At 24.3% G+C, this 16,415-nt stretch overlaps 4 protein-coding genes across 5 annotated transcripts; 1 reads left to right on the top strand and 3 right to left on the bottom strand.

Annotated features, from left to right (window-relative positions):
* Window positions 1-1,466: 1,466 nt before the first annotated feature.
* Window positions 1,467-4,602, top strand: LOC126906352 (hepatic triacylglycerol lipase-like). Of its 2 annotated transcripts, none has more exons than XM_050686926.1 (8): window positions 1,467-1,599; window positions 1,661-1,786; window positions 1,890-2,029; window positions 2,118-2,257; window positions 2,432-2,701; window positions 2,758-2,946; window positions 3,786-3,930; window positions 4,279-4,602. In XM_050686926.1, the coding sequence occupies exons 2-8, from the start codon at window positions 1,694-1,696 to the stop codon at window positions 4,337-4,339; spliced, it is 1,038 nt and encodes a 345-aa protein (XP_050542883.1). In that variant the 5' UTR covers window positions 1,467-1,599; window positions 1,661-1,693; the 3' UTR covers window positions 4,340-4,602. The 2 variants fall into 2 exon arrangements, with proteins under 2 accessions (XP_050542883.1, XP_050542884.1); XM_050686927.1 differs by having other exon boundaries at window positions 1,474-1,603.
* Window positions 4,603-4,734: 132 nt separating this feature from the next.
* Window positions 4,735-8,788, bottom strand: LOC126906348 (elongator complex protein 3). Its single transcript, XM_050686916.1, has 10 exons — window positions 8,643-8,788; window positions 8,223-8,470; window positions 7,935-8,138; window positions 7,489-7,643; window positions 7,140-7,428; window positions 6,859-7,076; window positions 6,111-6,243; window positions 5,322-5,446; window positions 5,063-5,244; window positions 4,735-4,945 (listed from the first exon to the last, which is right to left on the bottom strand). The coding sequence occupies exons 1-10, from the start codon at window positions 8,656-8,658 to the stop codon at window positions 4,872-4,874; spliced, it is 1,644 nt and encodes a 547-aa protein (XP_050542873.1). The 5' UTR covers window positions 8,659-8,788; the 3' UTR covers window positions 4,735-4,871.
* On the bottom strand, window positions 8,643-11,977 carry LOC126906366 (uncharacterized). Its single transcript, XM_050686947.1, has 3 exons — window positions 11,789-11,977; window positions 11,678-11,722; window positions 8,643-11,614 (listed from the first exon to the last, which is right to left on the bottom strand). The coding sequence occupies exons 1-3, from the start codon at window positions 11,862-11,864 to the stop codon at window positions 11,433-11,435; spliced, it is 303 nt and encodes a 100-aa protein (XP_050542904.1). The 5' UTR covers window positions 11,865-11,977; the 3' UTR covers window positions 8,643-11,432.
* Window positions 11,978-12,510: 533 nt separating this feature from the next.
* LOC126906365 (uncharacterized) lies at window positions 12,511-15,144 on the bottom strand. The gene is made up of 2 exons (XM_050686946.1): window positions 14,852-15,144; window positions 12,511-12,722 (listed from the first exon to the last, which is right to left on the bottom strand). Exons 1-2 carry the CDS (start codon window positions 15,141-15,143, stop codon window positions 12,694-12,696), a joined length of 321 nt encoding a protein of 106 aa, XP_050542903.1. The 5' UTR covers window position 15,144; the 3' UTR covers window positions 12,511-12,693.
* Window positions 15,145-16,415: the final 1,271 nt, after the last annotated feature.

The raw sequence follows: 16,415 nt of genomic DNA, 5'->3' as shown, positions 1-16,415 counted from the left end.
CGCGACTCACCGGTTGAAGACCATTGATTTAGAGAGTAGTGTCATAAAAAGGAAAATGTTGTAGAGTATTTGAATCAAACAATATTTTCAATATTTCCCAAGAATATTATCGTTTTATCCTTAATTCATTAATCCTGTATATTATAATTATATATATTTTTTTTCTATTAGCCTATTCTCTTAACTCTTAATTACTACACTGTCTTTAAGTATAAAAAATAATTCTCACTACTTTTATAGCAGTCACCCAATAATTATTTTTTTTAATTTCAACAATTATTATACTTTGAGACTGTAAAAATATCATCAAGAATTTGTGAAAAATCTAAAAAAAAATCATGGTAATAATTTTTTAAAGTAAATTCTAAGAAAAATGATCTTATTAATGTTTCGTATTTAAAGATCTACAGAACTTTAAAGTTTATAAAAATTTGAATATTTTCATTTTTATTTTAAAGTATTAAATGTTGGTCTATCTAAGTAAGAAAATGATAAGTGTAAAGCATATTTTTATTTTAAATACAGGTGAGTGTTATTGAATTTTTTTCATGAAAATTATTTAAAAGTTAATAAACTTTAAAATGAGCGTAATTGAAATGAAAATAAGTTTCATCGAAAAATTTCCATATCTATTACGGTCATGTAACACCAATAGTTAACGAAAATAGAATGTGTTTTTTCAATACATATTTCAAATTTTGATACCATTAAATAAACTCATGGAAATTTAAAATTTAAAATGCTTCAGAAAATTTTCTACTGAATATTAATTGGATACATTTTTACCAAATTATTTTCAATAAATTAAAAAAAAATATACCAATATATTGGTGTAATATATAAATATGTATATAATATTAATATAATATAATTATATGTAATAATTTTTGCTAACTACAGTTAGAAAAAATTATTAATTTCACACTATAGACTAGTAAAAAATAAAAATATGTATGAAAAAATAAATTAAAAATGTTGTTATTTAATAGTATTATCATCAATAGAAGAAAAACTTTATTACCTTATAGAACTGAATATGTAAGAACAAAAGGAAGAAAAATCAAAATCGATTAGTCATGTAAAATATTGTAAATTTAACCAATTAATAGTGACTTATAAATAAAACAATAAAATGTTATTCATTGTCAATAAATTTTAATTTAACCTAGAACAATGTTTCAGTGTCCAAGAAAATATATTTTTTATAAAAAATAATTAGATGTTTTTATTTTAAATAACTCACAAATCAATAAGTAATATTTGTTTATAAACTGAATTAATTTTTAAATTCTGAAATTTTCAAGTTTAATCATATTATTATTTAACAATGTATTATTTCGCGGAGCAATCTTTATATTTTAACACTAAGTTCGAAAATTATTATCTAGAACCTTCTCAAAAATATAAACATGCAGACACTTGTGTTTACTTTTATAAAAATATGCTCTGAAAATTAAATTATGATACCAACTAAATGTATTAACTAGGTACATTTTAGAAGTCTTTATGACAAAATTAATATGAAATTTTGTACACTAGCATTAATTAAATAATTTAATACTTTATTCTTATTAATTTAAATTATTTATAAGCTTATCGGTCAGTAAGTATATTCACACTAAATTTCTGTTTTTATTTTAAATGATTTATTTTTCAACAGCATCTAAAATATTCAACCACGTTATTTATAATTATGAACATTATAACTATAATATTTTTTTCCTTCGTGTCCACGACATGTGCTCTTCCACCAGCCACCGATTATCGAGCAACTTTTATTCAAATTGTATGTATATTTCTATAAATTGTGAAAAATATTAAATTATAATATATTGTATTTATATTTCGTTTTATAATAAATCGCATATTAAAATTATTTTTACTTTTAGAGCTTTGATACAGAACCAATTTGGTCGTTTTTAAGATACATGATAGGAATTAATGAATTTCTTGAAGCTGAAGATGATCACAGCATATTCTCTGCATATTCCATTAGTCATGGTGTTGACATGTTTTTAATGAACGATCGGTATTAGTAGAGTCTATGATATAAAAATAATTAATAATAAAATATTCTTAAAAAATAAATTATTTAATTTCATATTTTTTCGGCTCAGTACATACTTAAATCCGGACGAAGTAATAATTGAAAATCTACCTGAAGTAGCAAGAAAATATGATAAGAATTTACCACTTAAAGTACTCATTAACGGATGGAGTTCGGACAATAATGTATTAAAGGACATTCTTATACCAGGTACGCAACATCATGTGAATTTTTCATATTATAAATAACTAATTGGAAATATCAAGAGATACTTTAAATAAATGGTAATGTACATGTTGTGTATATGTGTTTATGGATTTATCAAGTTAGTTTTCGTTTACCTTTAAATTTATAGATGAATCTATAATTACTTTACACGTTTAGCTTACATGGAGACAAGACAAAATAAAGTCAACATTTTGTTAGTGGACTGGACTGCATTGGACCAAGAACACTATTATCCGAAATCGTCATTGGTGACAGGGGTGGTGGGTGAAATGGTAGCTGATATGCTTATTACAATGGTAAGAATAGGTATGGTAAAAGTAGACGACATCCACATAATTGGATATAGTATGGGAGCCCATATTGCCGCTATAATAGGGGAAAAACTTAAGACTAGCCAAGGAGAACCAACAGTGGGCAGAATAACTGGTAATATAGAAATGATTTTTTTAATATATTTTTGTTCTACATATTTTTATTACCAGGTATTGATCCTATTACTCCATGTGTTGAAAATTCGTCGGTAGTAGACAATTGCTTAAACAAATCACGTGCACGGTTTGTTGATGTTGTGCAAACATTTACCGAGTACGAACAAGGCAATCCTATTGGAACAGCCGACTTTTACTTAAAAATAAGTCCAGATAAAGATGAAGATTCAAATAAATCGAAACGTATGACAATCATTAAACTTTTACATAATTGGTAGTATACTTAGGAGACAGGGTATTTCCGCGTTTCTTGAACTGAATTATAATACTAAATCGGTTATAATATTAGATTATCAGGTAGTAAGAATAATCAACCGCCAAAAGTTTCAAATATTTACTATCATTATATAAATTTTATACCTCCAATTCTAAGTTTTTGTATCCTAGACACATAATTCTTCTACTTAATAAATTTCTTTGTTAGTATTACATATATAAAAAAAATTATTTGGACAATTGTGTTGCCTTAAATAAACATATCCTAATTAAAAATTTAGTTCGTTTATAACTAACCAAAACATTTTTGCTTGATTTTTCATAATTTGTAATTTTTTATCTATTTATCTGTAATTTAAATAAATTAGAAAATTATACAGAACATTTAATAATTTAAAATATAAATTATTTTAATAATTTTGGTAATATGTCAGTAGAAAAAATGTATAATATATATTTAAATCTTCCAAAAAGTTACTAAATAATAAAACATTAAATTCCTAAAGTCAGTTATTTTCAAGAATTTTATTATTTGAACTCATATTATTTAAAAATATATATTTTCAGTCGTTCAGCAGGTTATACCTAAAGCAATTCCTATTATACCTCTCTGTATAACCGAAAAACTATAAAAACATATAACGCATTTTCCCCAACGTTATGTAAAAAATTAGTTATAGAGGGTAATGTTTTAATAAATTAAAAAAATTATCATTCATTAAGCTTATGCGTGACTGTTCTTTATTTTAAACCCTAGCACTGAATACACAATATTATCACAACTGCTCTTATTCTTTTTTTAATAGATACTAATGAAATCAAAAACGTTCAACTATTTTCGAATTCTATCAGAAATAGCAATGTCTTAACATGCTGTATGTGGGATGATTTTTCGGAAAGTCTTTGCGGTCTTAGCAAACCTGTCATTATGGGAGAACATTTAAATAAAATGTAAGTTAATAACATAATATATAATAGAGTGAAAGGATATTCAGTTCTGCTTAATCTTTCAATGCTCAGTGAACGAGCTCTTAAATTTTTTTTTGTATAATGAATTTCATCATTGTAACTTTAGTCTCAAATTACATTTTTCTCCTAGCAAACAAAAATTATATTTTGAACAACTGCAATAAAGGATAGAATATTTACATCTCACTAAATAAATTTTTATAGAACCCTTTAGTTAAATATAACTATAATATATTATAGTTACATTATATATATATATATATACATTCAGTAAATCTCAACTTCATATCATAATTATAGAACTAAATTAATATTTGTTAAATTTATTAGGAACCAAGGAAAATATTATTGTCATGACTCAGAAAGAATTTATAAAAAAATTGAAATGTAAGTAGGTATTATTAAAAGGTGCAATATTTAAAATATTGTTTAAATTTGTTGTGTATATTTTAACAATAAAATATATAACTCCTTTTATTTAACACAAAAATAATTATTATTTAAATAGTTGATACTTAAAGATGAAAATCTGTAATCACCAACAATTATTTTGACTGGTGATAGAATTAAATAATTATGTTAATTTAACATTAAATCGGATTAAAACACAAAAAACGGTTTAAACTATTTAATAAATATGATATTTCAATTTAAGGACTATTTTTTCATTTTCATTTTCAATTTCAATAAAATATATTTGTTAAATTTTGAAAACATTAGTTTAAATTATAATTAAATTTTATTATTTAGACACTATTACTTAGATAAAATTAAAAATGCAAGAAGTTTGAAACAATAAAACCTTTTATAAGTTTTTATAATTTTATTTTAACTAAAACATTTTGTTATATAATATTTAAATTTTAAATTTCTGTAAAACAAAATTATCAAAGATTATTTACATTACTAATAAAATAAAGTCATTAAAGCATTTTTGACATGTATGGTCCATCTAACTCATAACCAAGTTTCCTGTAATAGTTTCTAGTGCCAACGCCTAAAATTTAAAAAAAAATCATAAGTAAACTTCCACTATTTATATTACTATTATTGTTTATATATGTTAAGAAAATTATCAAGTAAAAGTATTATATATTATAAAAAATTATCTAACCAGATATAACAGCAATTTTAGTAGATTTGTGTTCTATTAATGCAATTCTCTCAGCTTCCTCCATCAACAATATACCAAAGCCTTGGTGTTGGAATTTAGTAGGATCTCTTGCTCTTACAGGAACAACACTACCATACACATGTAATTCTCTTATAATGGAAACCTTTCCTTTTAATTCTGATCTACAGTTTATGATCGAAATATTATTTTGAAATACTTAATGAAAATATAAAATTTTATGTGAAACATTTTAAATTACCTGAAAGAGTCTGTACATTTTCGCAAACGTAATAATCCAATTAAAATATCTTGCTCTGGATCTTCATATGATAAAAATGTTTCCCATCCATTATTTGCAACATAATCTCTACGTATTAGTTCAATCTAAAATTAAGAGAAGGTCTTATTTGGAAAATAGATATATTTATATAAATAATATTAAACTAAATTATGCTATAACCAAATGAATTTACAATAACTGATGTTAAAATTATTTGTTAAAAATTTATAAATGGTATATTAAAATTCTCTATTACAAAAATGATATTGGTATTGAATGATACAATTATTATTTTGAAGGTCTAGTCCACAAAAGAGACAAGTGATATTTATGGCATAAATGAGTTTAAACATATAAAAATAATTATTTTTTAATATTTATTCAATTTTTAAATTCCAACATTTTACAGTTTAGTTACAGTTAGAGCTTAAAATTTACATTAGAGCTCATATGGTAATCAAAAAAATTTAAATGGAGCTCTTAAGAAATTCAGTGTGTTTACTTTTTTTGAGCACTAGAATATTAATATTTTATAATAGTGTAAGAATTACTACAAACCTTTTGATTTATTCATTTCAGAAAAGTATATATGATTAAATTACAATATTATCTCTCATTCAATATACAAAAATATAATACTTCAAAATTTAATTTAATTAACATATATTTTATATAAGATTGCTTTAAATTTGAAGGTTAAATACATTTTAAAAAACATAATTAAATACAATTAAAAATGTTACAAATATGTTCTCAAAAACTACATACTTCATAAGGTCTAACTTTGTTATGGATTTCTTGAATTCCTACTTCTCTTGTTCGAACGTCACGACATTGCAGATTAAGATCTTTCATACGTGCTAATGCTAATTCACGTAAATTACCATGTTCCACTCCTGAACTTAAAAATAAAATTTATAGCTCATAATATTTTAATAGAAATATATATATATTTATAAAAATAAATTTTTAGAAACAAATATTATTACATACAAGGTGATCAAATTATCTACATCTGTACACGGTTGATTTTTAATAAAACATTTTTGATAAAGTTATAGCCTTTCAAAGTTTATCCATTTTTTAACTGTCATAAATATGTTTAAAATTTGATTATCAAAATTACCCATGTACGGATGTAAATAATTTTGTTATGTTTAATTTGATATGTTGATCATGTTTCTATGATCACTCAATCATCCGGAATCTGTAAAAATATATTTTTTCAATTATTTACGTTGTTTTGTGGTGCACCTAGCATTCTTTTGCACATGTGTAACAGTAGTAGTAATAATAATAAAGACAAAGAAAATATTATTATTTATCAGATAGGAAAACAATGTTTTTATAAATTCTAAAATCAACTTATAAGATTTTTTTTTTAATTGGCTTTTTATTAACAAATTAATGTATATTTTTTTTATCATAATATATGAGAAAGAAAATTAAAAGCCATAATACTTGTTTGGGTAAACTCTACACTTCTTTAAGTGTACAACTCATACAATATACTTACGTCACTAAAGGCATTGGAATATCTCTTTGTACTCGATATACACGAGTCCATGGGGGTATAATACTTAAAATATGAGCTATCAAATCAACAAGTTCAGAAGGTGAGTAGCTACGATATCTTCCAGTACGCCAAAGTTCGTATAATCCTGTACCTCGCATTACAAGTGTAGGATAAATTTTTAAACCATCAACCCTAAAATCAGGGTTTTCAAAAAATTCCTGAAAAATATTTTAAAAAATAAAGAAAATAATAATAGCAGTCATGGTAATAGGTTAACTAACTTTAAATTGTTGAAAATCTCTTTCTAAATCCACATTTGGCAGATCAGGCATCATATGAGATACAACTTTAAAACCACAGTCCTTAGCTAGATTAAAAGTTTCACAAACAGCTTTAACAGTATGACCTCTATTTGTATCTCTTGCAACATCTTCAAATACTGATTGAACACCTATTTCTAAACGGGTACAACCATAACTCAACATATCAGTCAAATGTCGGTTTAAACAATAATCTGGCCTTGTTTCTATTGTAATACCAATGCACTTTACATTACTTCGCTCAGAATATCTTTAATAAAAATATAAGAAATAATTTTTAACTATTAAAAATTGAAAATTTTTCATTTACTTGACTGCTTCTGCTACACTAGAGCTTGTATGGCCTGACAAAGCATCATGCAAATTTCTAATAAAATAATCACGATAATCTTCAGGTAAGCTCATAAAAGTTCCTCCCATGACAATGAACTCCACTTTATCAACATTATGTCCTAATTGTTTTAACTAAATAAAATAACATGCTATAAAGAATTTTTTTTACAAAAATTTCCATAGCTATATTTAGCTAGTACATATTATACATAGTTTATAGTTATAAACACTGACTATAATCTTATTTTAAATATCTTATTTTTTGAAATAAAATTAAACTACTAAAAACTTAAAATTGCATAATTATAGATCAGTAATTATAAACTTAGAAATTATAGTATATTAATTAAAAATAATATAATTAATAATAACTAACTTTCTTATAAACATTATAAATATATGTATCAAATTAAAAAGATTTACTTGTTCAACTCTGTGTCGAGTCTGTAGATATGGATTATAATGTGCTCGAATAGCTCTCATTGAAGTAGGTTCATAACCTGTATATGATTGAGTTGAATATTCAAAATCTGAATCAGGGCCTCCAGGACAATAAACACAAATATTGCCAGTATAATTTATATGAGGACATCTATGTGGCTTACACATTACCGCTACAATAGCTACCTGACAAATTGAAGTTATAATAAAAAAAATAGTTATATTTTGAAAATTTTAAGTATGGATTAGTTAAACAAATGAAAGACTCACTCCACTAGCAGTTCGAACAGGTTTTGCCTTGAGTTTAGGGTACAACAATTTTTTAGCATCATTAGGAACAGCGGATATAATATCAACTAAACGTGGAGATGATTTCAATCCATATTTCGAAGATATCTGAGTTTTTAATTTATTTAAATTAACATCACGATTTTCTTTTTGTGCAATTATTAACTTTTGAATAATTTCTGCTACAGTTGCCATCATACGTTCCTCATGACTTAATTTTGATATTTTTTCTTTATCAAAAAATAGAATGTGTTATAAGCTTACACAATATTATTTAAAAAGGACCATTTAATTTAAGATAAATTAAAAGGTATTTTTTACAACGCTCTAAGGAATGCATAATTTTATATTCATTAACTTAGGGTCTTTATAGTTATGTTTTCAAATAGTAATAACAATTACCTTCCACTATATTCATTATAACTGATATCCTTTACTAATTTTCTGGACAACTTATTTTATTTACACACTGCAATTAATTTGTAGCGTCATCAGTGAATTCACCAAAAAGACAAGTTCAGGTATTAATAAAAAATATGAGATTACTTGAAGATTTTTTTAAATAAAAAACTTAACACGTGACCGCTAAGCTGTAGACATAACAGTTAGATAAGTTATCAATATTCCAAAATTGATAATAAGGCCTGATGGCGAAGAATGTCTCACATATTTTTAAAGATGGGATTTTTGACTCACTGATATGAATCAGTTCATTTGAATCCACAGATATAGATAATAAACAATTAGCTATATCTGTGTTTGAATCAGTTCACTCAAATGAGTTAACTCCAAATTGTCGAATCTTTAAAGGCGCGATTCTGACTCGTAAGTTGTAGAAGTTTGTGGAACGCAAATTGCAACTCGCAAGGCATACTCGTAGAGTGCCTTATAAATGCGCCTTAATAGTTATCTTGACTAGATTAATATCAAGTATGAAATATAAATGAACTATTGTTTTACACAAATGTGAATAATAATTCATTTTACTCATTGTAAATAATTATTTATTAACTACTATTGTGAAATGAAATATAATATTGCTATCAATAATTTTTTATTCATTATTTGTTTATATATATTGGAATTAAAATAAAGCGCGAAAGAAATGAAAATCGAATTCAATTTGTATGTACATAATGGAAAAAGTAGAGTTGGTTATTAATAATTAGTAATTTTATGAGATGATGGGCCTCAAACCCTAATTTTTACCTATAAGATGGTTGAGCTAATTTTAAGTTAAAACTTCTAATCATTCAAGTTTGATTCCTTTTTTTCTTTTGTTAAAATTTTAAATTCTCAATACATACCCACAATAATTACACAAATAGAAATTTATTTAGTTATCTGATATTTATTAAATATTTTTCTATTCAATTGTTTACAATTTTTACTAATTATATTTAAATTTGTTAATTATTATTGAAATAAAAAGTAAATTTAAAATCTAAAAAAACTATATTTTATTATTAACATCAACACATAGATTTATTTATGTGTTGAATTAGGTATACAAATACAATGTAGGTATTATCAATGTTTAATGTTTAGTGCATACAATGAGAAAAATAGGTTTCTCATCTCATATATTTCAAAATTTTCTTACGTGTTATTACTGGTCTATTATTGAATGAATATTGCTCTAAAAATTGACATATTATGAATAATCTAGTCTCATTTATTTAAAATTTCACTCATTGAGTCAATGCTGTTTCCTGTGATCACAGTAAATCTTATGCACAAAATTGAAAATTTTGAAACACTTTATTTAATTTACAAAGGTATTTTATATCATTTTAAAATGAGTAAATTAAGTGTTATTTGGGATTTGTTTCAACTTTAAGCAGATTATTTGACTTCAAATTTAATTAGACATATTAAATCTAAGTATACATCAAATTTATTAAATAGAAAGACTTTTGTAATAGAAGAGACGATTGATGACCCAAATATTGCTCCATGAACTTCTACTCCTGTAAGTTAACATGATGCAGAATTTATTGATAAGACATTCTAAACTAAATTCAATTCTCAGTAGTCCATACTGAGTCATTGAGTAACAGTATTATGGCACACTGATTCAGCTCGTTCAGTTCACCTAAAAGAGTCAATTTTTTTGAGTTGACTCACTCACGAACTACCCATTCCTACATTTTTTATAAAATGAATGCTACAAAATAAATGTAATACAATAATTATTCAAATTCATATACTACATCTAATTGATACTACTTATGTAATAGTAGAATTTGTGTTAAATAAAATTGGATTTATTTAAAATATATTTATTAATAATTCCTATATAAACTATTATTCAAACAAATATGATTAAATTTCAATAAATATTTGAATTTTTGAATGAACATTATAGAGTTGTATTAATATTGAAGGATTTTGTCATTATTTCATCCTCTGATATGTTGTAAGATTTTAATTTAACCAGTTTTTTTTATTACTTTTGAATAATTAAAAAATTAATTAAGTTCTGAATATTTCATTTGCAGCATCTATTTGATGATAATTATAAAAGTTCCTGAGCCCATATTAAACTAAATAACACCATGTTATAAAAACTCATAAAATTCCTATTTAATAATTTTAATTTCAAATATTAATTAATATATTCTCAAATACTAGAGGTAATAGAAAAAATCTGATAGCAAATTTGAAATCAGATCAACAAAATAGCTTGGAAAATTAAATTGTCATCTGATAATTAAAAAAAGTTTCATTTTGTAGACCAGTGTTATTACTAATATAAAGTAGTGTTAGAGACATTATATCTAATGTTATTTATAATTTAATCATAGACTTTAAACACTATATATAAAATCTATGAATACAGATGATATTCACTACAATATTTATATATCAAGAATTGTATGTTATGTATGTTATAAAATATATGTCTGTTTAAAAACAATAAATACTTTAAATACAAAAAAACAGTACATTATTTCAACTGAATGTTAAAAAATAAAAATAAATTCTAAAAAATAAGGCATTACTTACATAAATCTCTATAGACAAACTAATTTTTTTTTAGCTTTTTTTAATTAATAGTGAAAATAAAATATTAAACATATCAAGTTTAAAAATAATATAATTAACTTCTTTATAAATTCATAAAATATGATACAATAATTTTTAGTAATTCATTATTTTAGTAAATAATAATTTTAACAACTGTAATTTCTAGTCCCAACCCGGAAGTAATTTTCTTGAAGGTGTATCTGATGTGTCAGATTGATATTTATTAGTATTTTGTACTTCTGTTACATTTGAACTCAAAGTAGAACTTTCAACTTTATTATTGTTTGAGCTACTTTGTTGACTGGTACTTTTTTTACTCGATTGCGAGGAGAGGTCACTTGAAACTAATAATAATTATACTTACATAAATGTTTATAGTTATGTTTATAAATAATAATATAACAGACCTGTTCCGGTAGATTGATTATTCATATATGTGTATAAAGCAATTCCTAAAATTTTTACAAGGGTTCAAAAATTAAAACCATAGATACAATTATACAATGAATTTTTTATACCTGATCCTGCTAATAAAGCAGTACCTACTGCTAACGATTTTATAAATGAAGAACTATTTTTATTATTTTCACTCATTTTAATATTAGAAATTATAGTACAAGACAAAAACCACAGACTATATGAAAACAGATAGTTCACTTAGCCACATACTATATGAAAACAGATAGTTCACTTAGCCGAAAACAATAGAAAAAAAATCAAGCTCTCTGATTGGGCAGAAGACAAAGCAGTAGAGACTGTTGCACAATTTCATATTATTGTGCAAATATTTTACAATAATATTGTACAATTCCTCTATCAGTTACAAAAATTATCAATGATATTTTAAATACTTGAACAATAATTAATTATAACTGTTCGTATACTTATTTTTTTTAAATAACGTTTAGTCTTAATAAAAATGTGTTTTGTTAAATATTGTCTGATATTATGAATATTGTGTTTAATTTGTATGAATATTAAAATTTTGTGTAGTTTATTATTTCATAAATTTTTAGTCAACGTTTAGTTAGTCTTATCTATAATATATGAAGCTGTAATTTTTGGTAAGTACATTTGGTATCATTATGATGTACAATCTAAATTAAATTTTATCTTTTTAGGATGTACTTGCTGTTATTTATTTATCAATCAAGTCAACTACACATTATTTATTTGTTCTCTATAGGAAATTGTAAAAGATCAAATATTATTATACAATACGTATAATAATTTGAACAACAAATGTTATTTATTTAAATTAATATTTTATTGAATAAAAAAATATATTAGTAATAAATTCATAATAAATAAAAAAATAAAAAATATATATTGGTAAAAATAATACAACAATACATAATATAAAAAATTATGTTCACAATATTATTATGACTAAGTATCTCTGAATTTCCCAACAAAACAGTCCTCAATGTAAAAAAAAACCATTCTGTACACCTAGAAAAATAATTTAATTTTAAATTTAATAATAATAAAAATTTATAGTTAAAAAAATGTATATGTTGATGAAAAAAAGTTAATTTATGAATGCTGGAGAATTGCTAATTTTCTATTTTTAAGTTTTTTTTCGGATACTAAGTTTCTATTTAGAAATTTTATTGTAGAATAAATCATGAAACGAATAAAAAATTTTATAAGATAATCATTGTCAAAATTAGTACATGGATGGTCATAAATAATATTTAGCATTTGTAATTTAAGTTTATCACCAACTCCTTTTTCGACAGATAAAATAGGAAAACTTTCTATAAAAATGGTTTCTAATTTATACAAGTAATTATAAAAATCTTCATGAGGCATTTGTAAATTTCCGAATAATGATTTTTCTTGGTTTTCATAAGCTTTAAAGTAACATAATAAAAATGAATTATCTAATTTATTTTGAGTTTTAGCATATTCTACATATATTTCACAAGAATGTTGAATTAAACATTTTTTCATAATATAACCGCAAACATAAATGAATGAATTTTGATCTGGAATTTCTAAATCTCTGTAATCAACTGGTCCAATAGAAAAGGCTGTTGGTTTCTTAAATTGAAAAGGAGAATTATTTGAAAAAAATTTGTTAACACCTAAATCTGATTGAATTGGAATTTGAGTTAATATTTCATCTAAATCATTAATACAATCAGCATTTTCTGAATGTTGAAAGTAATTAAGAAAAAATATTTTTTTAAAGGCATATAAAAACTGATAAGGTGTTGGATTTGTATTGTTTCCATTTTGCTGTCGAAAAGTACAAAATAAGTTTTCAAGGCAATCTTGGTTTATTCTTCCAGTGTAAAGCACGTAGGTTTCTTGTTGAACTGTTGGTTTGGACAATTTTAAACCCTTCCATAGTAAGTCCAAGCCAGATATGGAAACTAACCAACCTTTTATAAATTTCATACGATTTGTAACATCATTACCACTTTTTTTATCAATTACTTTTAAATTTGAAAAAAAATTAAACATTAATTTTAAATGATTATCTTGTTCAAAAGTTAATTTAAATGGCCGATTGAAATTTTTTGAAGCCGGTTGTTTAGAAGAATTGAAAATATCAAAAAGTTTATCCATATTTCTAATAAAATTTATTGAACACTTAGAAGAAAAATGTAATTTATTGGTGCAAAACTTTCGCTAAATACTTGAGCTGCCAAAAAAACTTTCATTTTTTCAAATGGACCAGGAAAAATATGAGCATAAGTTAATTTAGGGGCCATTTTTAAGTTACACTTAGAATCTTGTTCATAAAAAGAAATTAAATGATTTTTTTCTATTAAACTATTATTGTATGAAAAATTATGCAAAAAAAACATATTTCTTGTTGATTTTAGTAAATGTGGGGGGTCAAAATATAAATAATTTTTTTTCACCAACATAAAAAAAAGGACGGGCTGGAGTTACATTAACTGTATTACTAAAACTAACAAAATTAGAACCCATATCTGTAACACAGGCTTTGACATTTAATCCAAATTGAAAAAGTTTTTGAATTATGGTAAAAATAATATCTTGTAGTTCAAATCCCGTACAACTACTTGACACCATGTAATAAGCTATTGGCTGTTTCCAATTAAAATTAATGCCTCTTATCATTAAAACAAAAGAGTATTTTACAGGAGAATAAGTTTTAATTTTGTTAGATTCATGAAATCCAATAATTTCATCTTTTTGTAACATATAATATAAATTAGATTTTAAAGCCATCTCATCAGGACATAAAATACATTCTTTAGCTGCATCAGTAAAATGATTAATTTTGTAAGAAAGAATATTAAAAATAATTTCATTAATACCAGTCACAATTTTAACTTTATAAGTTAAACGTTTTAAGGTAGAGATAGATGGCAAAGATAAAGAATTTAATAAAAGTTTGTACACTCACGGACCTAAAAAATAAATATGTAAAGCTAATTGTTTAATTTCATTATTATAACGATATCCTTCTTTTTTCTTGTTCTTCAAGTTTATGTGAGATTTAACAATTGTAAATAATGCAGGTGATAAATATTTCTTACTTAGTCTTATATAATTTTCTACTGTGTCATACCTAGAAAGTTGATCAGCAATAGTCTTACCCATTTCCTTAAATTTCCGTGTTTCAAATTGTAGTTTTGTCTTCAATTTCAGCTTCCTTGGAGTATTATTTGATAAGTATAATGGAGTTTGAATGATCGAATCACTCGATGATGCAGAAGATTCATAACCACTTTGATCAACCGATACACTCTCTGATTGGGAAGTCGAAGGTCCAGAAGTTGAACAACGTTCTATGATTTCCTGCTGTCTTTGAAAAATTATGTTATCTAAAATTAAATAATAAATTGTTATGAATAATACTAAAACTGTTAGTAGTATTATATTTTTCATAAAATTTGAATTATTTTAGATATAATAAATTTTACAATTTTAATTTTTAATTATTATTATTATTGTTATGATAAGTCATTTGTTGAAGAGAACCCCTGGATTGTTTTCAGTGAATCGAGTTTATTGTTTAACAATTATTTTATATAATATAATAAACACATAAAATAAAAAAATATTTCCATTTTTCTTTATTTTCTGAAATTATAATTTTAGATCTTAAATTTAAAACAAACTGAGAAAAAAATTTATTTTAAAAGTAAACTACTAATTAATGTTTAATAATTAAACTACACTAAATAATTATTTTACAAATAATTAAAAAAAAAAAAAAATACTGACCACTAAATATTGTAGGTACTGCATCATGTACCAGCCGATTTTTTTGTAGTCTTTTTCAAAAACATTTTATCCTCAAAATGATCCGCCCAAACTACAAGATTATTTTTTTTGGATAAAGTCTCTGCCAAATGATTAGTTTGACAATTATTCATCCATAGTTTCAAACGATCGTTTTCTTTAGGATAAGAAAAAAAGCTTTTATCCTTGAAGGAATATGTACTTGGACAAAACTTCACTGAGCATCGCATACTGTTGAGGTAGTGAGATATTTTGAAAGAAAGCACCAAATATAACACGAAATAAGATACTTGTGATCACACCAAAGAGCAAAACACAAGTGTCAACGTACATAAACTAGATAGTATCGAAGACACCATGAAAGGTATGCGCTAGGGGGACGCAGGAATGTTGATTAACAATAGCGATGATTTGGAGTAACGGTTTCTACCTGTACTCCTTAGTCTAGATGACACTTACTCAGGGTGCTATTGTTCTAGAACAATAGCACCCTGCATTTTAACTAGTGCAGGAATAAAACAGGTTCATGGTTAGGATAGGTAAACAAATGTGTTGAATAGAAGATCGTTGGCATTCTATGCAGGACTAGAACAGTTTCATGGTTGGGATAGGTAAACAAATATACATAAGTAAATGTATTTGAGGTATCTGGACCCCCTACATTTATGTACCGAATAGTATGTAATTAATTATAACGTATTAAGTTGATTCCAATTACTACTTAAAATCGTTTCTTCTTCTATAGAAAATTTACCTCAGAGCCTATTAAAATAGGAAGCCCGCATCTATAGATCCCTTAATTTGTATTCGTGTACAGAAACAAAAACAATTGTAACTGCTCAAGTCAAATTTAAGTAGTTAATAATTTACATTATATAAACTGAGAATTATTTAATTTTCATGACTACTTTAGGG

Source organism: Daktulosphaira vitifoliae, unplaced genomic scaffold (assembly GCF_025091365.1).
Source record: "Daktulosphaira vitifoliae isolate Bord-2020 unplaced genomic scaffold, ASM2509136v1 Scaffold_4, whole genome shotgun sequence".
NCBI lineage: Eukaryota > Metazoa > Arthropoda > Insecta > Hemiptera > Phylloxeridae > Daktulosphaira > Daktulosphaira vitifoliae.
This window is presented reverse-complemented; position numbering and strand designations above follow the sequence as displayed.